The 10,389-nt window shown below is 34.0% G+C and overlaps 1 protein-coding gene across 1 annotated transcript in view; it reads right to left on the bottom strand.

Moving 5' to 3' along the window:
* Positions 4,267-10,389, bottom strand: part of LOC109830332 (putative CCA tRNA nucleotidyltransferase 2) — a 12,648-nt gene continuing 6,525 nt past the window's right edge. The window contains exons 8-15 of the mRNA XM_020397573.1: positions 10,137-10,264; positions 9,706-9,770; positions 8,444-8,529; positions 6,441-6,503; positions 6,178-6,319; positions 5,068-5,226; positions 4,819-4,916; positions 4,267-4,729 (exon numbers count right to left, since the gene is read on the bottom strand). Of these exons, the coding sequence (XP_020253162.1) occupies positions 4,619-4,729; positions 4,819-4,916; positions 5,068-5,226; positions 6,178-6,319; positions 6,441-6,503; positions 8,444-8,529; positions 9,706-9,770; positions 10,137-10,264 (852 nt within the window). The 3' untranslated portion in view covers positions 4,267-4,618. The remainder of the gene's footprint in view (positions 4,730-4,818; positions 4,917-5,067; positions 5,227-6,177; positions 6,320-6,440; positions 6,504-8,443; positions 8,530-9,705; positions 9,771-10,136; positions 10,265-10,389) is intronic.

Genomic DNA, 10,389 nt, shown 5'->3' on the forward strand with positions numbered 1-10,389 from the left:
CAGTCTAATATCACAATCGATGTAAACGATGAAGGCACTACTCTAAAAGTGCCTAGAAAAAGATAAAAGTGGAGAAGAGTTGATCTTGACGCAATAAAAAAATAAAATAGAATGAATAAAAGATCTATTTTTTGAATATTTTATAGAATAATTTAATTTTTTTAGTAAACTTTAGAATCTTTAGAAGAGATTTTCATAAACTTTTTTAGTCTTTTTATATGCTTATGTGGATTCTTTTATTATATAAAAGTATATTAGAGTTAGCATTAATCTTTAATTTATAATTTTTTACGAAGTCTATCAATGATTAGGAATAAAGTTCATATTCTTTTTAGTTTCATTCTATCCTACTTTTAATTAATCATCTTGGCTTATTGGTTTTAATTATTCATCTTTCTTTTATAATAGTATTTTTTTTCAAGTGTTTTACACTTTTGTAACACTATATTTTCTCAAGTCAAGCTTGGTTTTATGATAAAATCCAAATTGATTTTGGATTATATTCATTTCTTGTCAATTCAATTATTAATATGAAAATTTAAATTTGATGTAGCCCATTCAAAAAACATTAAGGAAAATAAATAATCATAATGCTAAAGTTTAGAGACATAAGTAAGCAAAAACTATCAAAGTAGAACTGATGAATAAATTTTAGTAAGGAAATAAATAAAAAATAATTAATCATGATATTTAATCACATGCATTGCACATGCATAAAACCTTGTGTGTGGATATATATATCAAGCTATAACAATATAATAACTTATACCACATATCAAACTGTTGAATACAAGGTACGTTCATACTTAATTTTATGAAGCATTTTAATATAAGTTGGAAGTGGGCTATGTTTAAAAATAAATGGGGGAAAAATTTTTGATTCATGGAGAAATTACCCTTTCTCGAAGTGCATTCATTTAGAAATAAATAGGGATAAAACTTTATTTTTGGGTGATCTTAAAATAAATTGTTGTAAAATTTGGGGTTATAGATTAAAAATCCTAGAATTGAAGTGAGTGGGTTAAAAAACGAATAGAGTAAAAGTTTTGGTTTATACTTAAATTTTAGGAAGCATTTTATTATAAGTTGAAAGTAGGTGGGTTTAAACATAAATGGGAGTAAAACTTTCAGTTCATGGAGAAATTATCCTTTCTGAAAGTGGATTTGTTTAAAAATAAATTGGGATAAAACATTATTTTTGGTTGAGCTTAAAATAAATTGGGTAAAATTTTAGGTTTATAGATAATAAAATAAAATTAAAAAACCCTAGAATGAAGTGAGTGGGTTAAAAATGAATAGGGTAAAAAATTTGGGTTTATAGGTAAAAAAACCATTTTGCTGTATAAAATAAGTTGGGCTAAAACTTTAGGGTTATGAAGAAAAAAAACTAAAAATCACAAAGCTTGCCCACAACAAGGGTGTGTCTGGCAAAATGTCAAAAAGTGGGTCAGGATCAGTCTTGACCCAGTTTCATTCTACACAGGTTTTAGTTTTGAAGGTTGGGGGCGGGGGAAGAGAGGGGTACTCCAAACTAAGACTAGTTTAGAGGGCTTTTTTGGCTTACAAAAATTGCACCAACAATGACGCAGTTTTTTACCAAACAGAAAAATATCATCCTAGCCTAGTTTTGGAGGTTTGCCAAACACTCCCCAAGATTCAAACATTTAACTTCTCACATGTGGTATAAATGCACTTTTGAGGGACCAATTCATAAAATAGTCAAAATGATTATATTTTCTTAAATGGAATAAACTGTAGCTAAGTACTGTTTATCCAACTTAACTTTTATATCTATACGTATATGAGTGGAACTTTTTCCAAGTTTCAGAGAATTTTCTGAAACTCCCCATAGTGCAATTGTCTTCCCCTTCTCTAATTCAAGTTCATAGTGGCTCTGTACCAGTCACCCGCAAAGTTAGGGGATTTTGTGAAATCTACCCTATTGTTAACTGGGTCGGTTCTCTGGCTGGCTAGACTTGGACTGTTACTGGATTTGGGTGCAAAGACGTTCCAGCTAAGGGCCCGTTTGTTTGCACGAAAGTAACTATGAAATAGCAGAAGTAGAGGAAGTAGAGGCTACTTCTGCTACTTCTAGACAAAAATATATGCTTGTTTCTCTTGAAAATTTACTTCCGCTACTTCCTTAAATAATGATGTGACGCCTACGTGTCATCTCTATTTCCTTAATTTTTTTCCGTCATCAAAGCTCTGAAATATGGTGGAAGTTATATAGGGTGGGGTCCATCGGAAAAAAAACGCTGGTGATTGTTTTTCCTGTTGTTTTGTTCTGTTAGGCATGAATGATCCCTCTTGAGTTGTGGACCAAGATCAGAAGTGCATAATACACAAGCAAAAATGATCCCCATTGGCCATTGGTGCAGCTTGACCAAGATACTAAATTAGCAACCAAGAGAAAAGAAGGAGAAAAAAACAATGTCGTTCATGATCTTCGGCACCAATAATTTATATCTCCGTGTCATACCCCTTGATGCGAAATGGAAAGAATAATTTTATTATATATCAAGCAAATCAACTATGAATATTAGTCTCTTTCAATTGATGACAACAACAACTCTATTTATATTTCAATGACAATCTAAATAAGAATAAAATAGAAGCAACATGTATTAATTACTTCCTAGTAATATTTTTAAATATTATCCAAACAAAAAAAGTAAATGAAGAGGAAGAAGTTCTACTTCCATTACTTCTAAAAATATATGAAACAAAAAAAAAATATTATTTCCGCTACTTTCAAAACTTCCTATTTTATAATTTTGAAAGTTACTTTCATAACCTACTTCTTACTTCCAATACTTCCATTATCCAAACGGACCCTAAAGAAAAATCAGTATATTCAAGGATTTCATTTTATTTTAAGAACAATTCAATAGTATTCTCCTTATTGTCTTTTTATAAATTGTCCTTTTAAAGAGGAAGATGCATCAGTTATCTGTATGAAGATTAGTTATCTATATGAACCTTTAAATATTTCAACAATTAATTTTTTAGGTAATTAGTTGTTATATACTTGACCTTAGATTTTATATAACTGTTACTTTTGCTTAAATTTTTTTTTAACTTTTACAATATTATAAAAAGTGGAATATCATAGAGATTGATGGTTAACAAAAAAAGAAATAAAGACTATCCGTGCACATATGTAGTGAGCTGTCTTTTCTTTTTCATTCTCCACCTTTTTTTAGAATATTGTTAAGAAAGAGGGATATTATAAAGGCAGGAATTGGTAGTTAAGCCATCCAATTATATAATTTAAAATTTACTAAATAAAATAAATTTGTGCTCTTATTTTGAATTTCAAGCTATCTAAGAGAAAAAGGTTCAGCTCATGCATGTTATCTAATTTTGGATTTCAATTTCAGGCAACCTACTTTCATCTTATGTATAATTCAAATTCAGGCAATTTGAATTCATAGGATAATATCATGTTAATTTCTACAAGTCATATATTATAGGTTATTAGTATAATTTATTTATTTGCTCATACTTATGAGAAAAAATGCGGTATATATACAAAGAGAAAAGAAGGACCAATTAAATCAGATATACAATAAAGGAGATTAGACTAACCCGTGTGAGCACGGGCATAACACTTGCTCTATAGAGAGAAGAATTTAAACTAAATTCCATTAGCTTAGAGTATGGAGATGGTCTGAATTTCTTAGCACTTTTTTTCATGCAGAAACGTTAGTGTTCGATGATCAGGAAGCCTTTTCCAACTCACCTATCTATTTTGTTCTCCTAAGTTTCACTTGCATTTGGGATATACTTGGTTCTAAGCTTGGTTATCCTTTCATTAGAAGAGATGACGATCAAGAGTGTTGATTACTATTACTATTTGATTAAAGGAGAAAAAGGGCAATTAATATGGAAAGAGAATGTATCACAACGAGCTGCTATCTTGCATCGGGTGGAAATTTCAAGAATTAAAAATTGAATACCCGAACAGAGGAAATTTAAGGAGGAAGATTGTGCACCGACAGCGGTCATAACTGTTCCATCTTTCGAAGAATAATAAATTTCACACTATCATCAAAAAAGAAAAGGCTCGCTAAACGCTCTCTTAAGTTCGTCCCTTTTTTATATTAATCCTGATGCCACTTAACCACCTTATCTTCTGGGCTTTAGACATAACCCCCAAACGTTTTCAAAATTGCGAATATCACTGTTAGCCCCCATCTGATTGCCCGAAAACACCCCCAGCAACCCCTCACGTGAAATAGTTAAGTTAATTAAAACAACTAATAAACAACATCGTCCAACATGCTTTAATACTGCCAAGTGAAACTGAGCTCACAAAGTAATAAATTGAGTACAAATCGTGCACACTTAAACGGGCTCATCAACGCATTTTAACAATATTTAACATACTCGGCCGTTCAACACTGTATTTGCAATATATGGCCTTTAACTTTTCTCAATTTCCACGGTAAAGTTTGATTTAAGCGATCAAACATAAAAGCAGCCGATGATCTTGTCAAACAGTTAGTGTCTACCCCTCTGATCTTCTCATCGCTGAACATGGGATGATGAACTGCATCAACATTCCAAAAGAAAAAGATATGAGCAGCTTTCTGTTTTGTTGTGCTCGCGAGCTTTAAGAACAGTCAAGCTTTGTGCGCTTAGCTTGAGATTCCCTCATCCAATCAAGGCACTCCTCTGCTGTACTCTCCGGATGAGCAAGCTGCCACTTTACCACCCTATCTTGCTGTGTACAAAGAAGAGAAATGGTTTGTCTAACTTTTTTCTCGCAGAAAGAGAATCAATTCTATGCACTAATAAATGATTTTGGCTTACCCATTCCTTGACAAGAGGCCCTCCTGTTTTAAGTTGTAAAACACCCATTATTGCCTTTCCATCTAGCAGTGGCTTCAACTCCCACACTTTATCAAGCCCTGTGAAGTAGAATGGGGGTAGTTGATAAGAAAACATGTTATTTACAGTCTAGGATAGAGAGATTGTAAAGCATATTAAAAAGGGCAAAGTAGAGACGAAGTTACGAGCACATAAAACTGAAGTCTCCAGGATAGATACATGGCAACTGACCTAATTCCGTTATAGTACTCTCAACTTTCAAGAAAATTTCCCTATGGTCCGGAGCTAAATGTCCATTAGAATCATAAGAATGATCGTCCGTGGGGTATATTAGTGTGGACATCAACAAGGAAACACGCCAAAAATCTTTAATTTGCCGCAGCAGTAATCCTGTCCAAATAAAATGCAAAATGTCAAGAGGCCCTCGCACACACAAGAAGGATACACGTTCACAAACGAACACGAATTATAAATACATAACAGTTCAATAAGATGGCCCAGGTTAAAATCAAACTGTCAAAGGCCAAAATTACACAATGATCATATCACTATCACCATCAGTTAACCCAACCTTCATACATCACCAATTTGCATTCTAAATTCCAAGTGAATGATAATCTAAATTCTTGCAAGCAAAAATCATTGCCAGATACTGGAACTGCTTAGCACATGAGCTAACTAGATATATTTATATATACTACATTAGTATCTAAAGATATTCCAACCATACATATATTCTGCTAGTCTGTGCACAATGATGCAATGCCACATCTAGGTATTTAATTTGTATGCTGGGGGCTAAATATGTGGAATACCACAGTATCAAAATAACTAAAACAACCCTACTACCATCCGAAGATATAAAGCTGTCAAACATTACTACTAAGCTAACAAATTTCCCCATCAGAAATTAGTAGTTTTAACGTAAAAGAGGCGAAAATCACTCTAAAAACCGTCTGTATAATTAAACTTCTGATATGACTGTTCCATCTCTTGAATTAGTACTGTTCTTTAATATATAGTCATCATAAAGCTCAAAGTTCCCAAACGACCTCTTGTAAGAGGAAAAAAATGATTTGTGTCCCATCCCTCCCCACCTCAAGTCATAGAGAAACTACTTTCAGGAGGAATCTGCAAAATTTTAAGATAAGTGAAACCAAAACTACTCCTGAAGTTGTTTACCATTTATGGAAGTTTTTTTTATAAAAGGGAACACTACTTACGGCATAGAAATTTGTGTGCAGAGTTCTTTCTTTTAGGGGAAAAAGATAGAAATTATGGACCCAGGAAAAAAAACATAATCAAGGAATAGAACTATGGAGTAGAACCAAACAGTCAAACCTGCCAATACACGCATCCTGGAAATCGGTGAGATGTCAAGGTATTCATCCTCCAGCTCAAACTTGACTTCAGAATCCCTATTTGCCTCCAGCAAAGGAATCAAAGAAATAAATCTCTCACAAGCAGCATGTAGGCTCACAACCTACAAAAGGAAAGGTAGTTTGAGTTGGCAGAAAATGAGCTACACTAAGAAAAATTCCGTATGCAAACTTGAGAAAACACAAGCAATGAAGCTTATTTGAAGGTAACGAGTCAGAACAAACCATTTCAGCATCACTGTTTTTCAGCTTCAGAGAATTTTTGAAGATGTAGCTAGTAACAGGAATCTGCAGTGTAGATGATTTGAGAGTGAGGTTAAATGAGCTTGCAAAAAAGGGCTATCAAATGAAGGGATAAACAGTGTCACTTCGCACAAATAAAATCAGGGCAAGAATTCATGTCCTAGCCAATGATCAGCAGCTAGACAAACATAAAGATGACAACTGACAACATAGTCTTAAATTCAATGTAACAGATAGCGACAAAACGAAGAATTGATCTTGCTCAAAGCAATTCAGCAACCCAGGAAATAAATGCCGACAAAATTGAATCTTTCCAAGGTACTATGAAGACTCTGGCCCATCATATATGTGTGTGTGCGTGTGCGCGCCTGTGTGTGTATATATATACACAGATGTGTGTGTGTGTGTACTTACATACATACATATATATATGCATATACATATACATATGTATATATGTTCATGTGGTGTGTACGCATGTATGCATATGTACGTTCATGTATATGTATGTGAGGAAAGTAGGTCTTTTTGGCTTCACATTTCCATTATCCTTTCTCTACGCAACCCAGGGCTTTCACTCACCCGAACGGAGTCAAACCTTCACTGCCTTTCCTCGGCTCACTTCCCTTAGAGTGGGGACTCCAGTGAAAGAAGAGTCAAAAGACCAAGATCAGTCTATTGCTACTTACGGTGATAAAGAAAGAGTTATTGGCTTTCTTCCCCTTCAAACACAAAATGAATTGATGCACAAACGCGGGATAGTCCAAATAATTCCTATAAATCATAAGGGTAAAGTCATAAGTTGCTTTTCAAAACCATCCGAACAACAAACACTTTTTTGTCAGTTGTGTATGTGTATGTGTCTGTGTGTGTGTGTATGCATGCGTCTATCCTGACATATCTTTTCAATTTAAAGCTAAGTCCAGGACATCCCATTCATCAAAGTAAAGCCAGATCAAACAGAGACTGGTTTTAAAGCAAACCCCATGCTGAGAAGAAGCTAGGTGTGGCAGGTTCCAGCTTCAGATCCATATAGGTAACCAAAAGCATGGTAACTTTTGACTGCCTTTAAGAGCAAAAAGAAATGACTGGCAGCAATTTCCAGTACGATAAATTCTTAGTTCTCTAGGGAGGCTCCTCCCCCCACCCCCTTTGTGCTTGGGGGTTGTATGCCTCTGTGTCCCAGAGCAGTTGGGGAGTGATGTCAGCTGATTGAATCCTTTATAGTTGTAGCCCATCCCCTTTATACTAATTAACAACAGTAGTCATCTTTATTGTATGAATCCAGGGCCATTTCAGTGCATCCTCAGGTCTTCTACAGTTGAATCACAGTCCTAGTATTGCGATGAGCAGAAAACTAAAGTATACACTGCCTAAACTGATGTAAGAAAATTAAGGCTATTGAATCATACAGCACTGTGTAGAAGACAAAATTCCAAGGCTCTTGTTTAGTCAGCAGTCATAGATGGTTAACTCATCTACATTTTCTTACTGCTCCTGCAGCAGTGTTGAGCTTTTATTGGTAGTCTTACTCTTTGGGTACATCCAGCATGATAGGCCTCTTTCTTATCTATCTATGGTCCCAAACTTTCAACACATCTATGAGGATTCCAGCAATGAAGACTGCCCTTACTAAAACAGCAAAACCAGTCCACTTAAAATATATGAATTATGTATGCTTCTGCAAAAGCGAACACACAAACAAGTTAGTCGTGGAGCACACTACAACATGACCAGATCGCCACAAGCGTATTCAGATCATAGATGAACATGTAAGTTGCCCATGCAGGGAAAACTTATATTTGCATGTAGCATTGTAGTAAAGTGTGGAACAATATGAATTAAATGTATGTTTAATTTTATAAATGAAATTTGTTATTCGAAAATGTACTCCTGATAAAATCAATAGATTTAAATAAAGGGATGGGAAGGTATGTGAACCAAAAATGGTTAACGATAACTGATATAATATAATAAATGATTACCTTTTTGGACTTTCTATCTATGTAGACCATATTTCTCAACGGAAGAAAGAGTGTACCATAAAAATAAAGTCTATCGCTGCTCATTCCTGAAATTCAAATGACAAACAAAAGTTAATATTAGAACAAGCCATAGGCGAGAAGAAAATGTTACCAAACGAAATAGATTCCGTTGCTTAGGATGTAAGAAAAATCAAAGGCAAATGACTTCATAACATGTAAAGGAAAAATGTGGTTAAATTTTTTTTGCACTTGCATCTAAAAGAATGACATGAAAACTCATAAATAGAAACAGTGAAGCCGGTTTGGATTTGAAGGAACAAAAGTTCATTTCATAGAACGATGATGATCCAGTAACGATTACGAAGCCTGACAATTTTCCTAGAAAACATTGCATATCCACTAAGTTGAGCTTCAGAACCTAATAGGCTAAACTTGCTAAAACAATATCAAAACATATTTCACAATCATGGTCACATGAAATTAATAGATCTTCATCCTTCCAAATGAAAATTTAAACATGTGAGACAAGAGTACGAGTCCCAACAACTGGATCCATCAATAGATAATATTGACCCCTTGTGAACATGTTCAAGGTTCTACAAGATTCACGCAAAAAATGTTACGGAAAATTACAACAACCAACTGTTTGAAAAGAAAACAGTGTTTCGAAGGGGTGCATCTCAGTGCTTAGCCTACATCATCAACTATGCAATGATCATCTAGTTCGTAGCATATAAACTGTAAAACAAACTCAGATACTAACACAAACATATGAAGTATTCAGAGCATATATGAGCTAGATAAAGTTTACATTCTTAAAAGAAAAATAATGCAATAGGACACTGTTATCATGGTTTAAATCTAATATGTTGTCTTGTATATATAAAGTATAAATGTTATTACGTCCAATATGTCTCTTGGCATAAAACAGGCCTGTTGACGCTTAACCAGTTGAAGCACTTCAATGTTTTTGTTAACAAAGTAAGAAGTCCAACTTGCTAATGTACATAAACCAGGCCATATTGGACCACAATAAACAAACAAGTCAGATAGATTGTGTACCTAAGATTGTTATAGCTTATATGACATCAGATTGAAAGTAGCATAGATAAATACAAATGATCCCAAGGACAGATTACCGCAGCACTAAAGTAATATGAAAATGCTGCAAAAATTTGTACACTGTAGAAAATATATTGTGTAGCTCTATTTATAGATACTCGCCTTAAAAAATCATATATATTAGGAAATATGACTCACGCTGAATTTTGAAGGGTCAATTAACCGTAATAAATTCCATGCAGCCTCCATATAAGTAACACACAGCCTGCAACAAATTAGTTTCTGAGACATGTTTCAAAATTAAAATGTCTAAAAAGCAAACCAAGGACAGAAGGAGGCTGATAAGAAGATATCTGAATTCTCTAATAAAATTTACAAGAATTACAAAACAAATATGATAATTATTAAGTAACAAAACCTTTAAGAAATTAAGAATTAAAATCATAAAAGCAGCCAATACAATCATATTGGGAGCCTAATATTCACGAATCAGACTACCGGCAATGACCAAAGCTTTAGACATTCTGCACAGATATTGCATCTGATAGATCAGCAGCAGTTATGTGAACTGCACGTTTCAATAGCTCCCCATTTTGAGTACAAAAAAAAAAGTTTGTTGCAAAAATCACACCTGTCACATCCTTCGAAAACTTCAGGCTGTGGATTATCAGGCAAAATGAAGACAGTGAAGAATAACTGCAAATCACAGATGTAAGCCATTGCTTTAACTGGGTGATTGCCAGAAATCATAAGATCAACCTGTAAGGAATTGACAGAAAAAATAAATTAGCAAAAAACCTACTTCTAGATATAACAGCATTTTCTAAACATATGTTTCGGACTGCACACTATATGCTTACCAGATCTACCAAAAATCTACTCCA

This window comes from Asparagus officinalis, chromosome 2 (assembly GCF_001876935.1).
Source record: "Asparagus officinalis chromosome 2, Aspof.V1, whole genome shotgun sequence".
NCBI lineage: Eukaryota > Viridiplantae > Streptophyta > Magnoliopsida > Asparagales > Asparagaceae > Asparagus > Asparagus officinalis.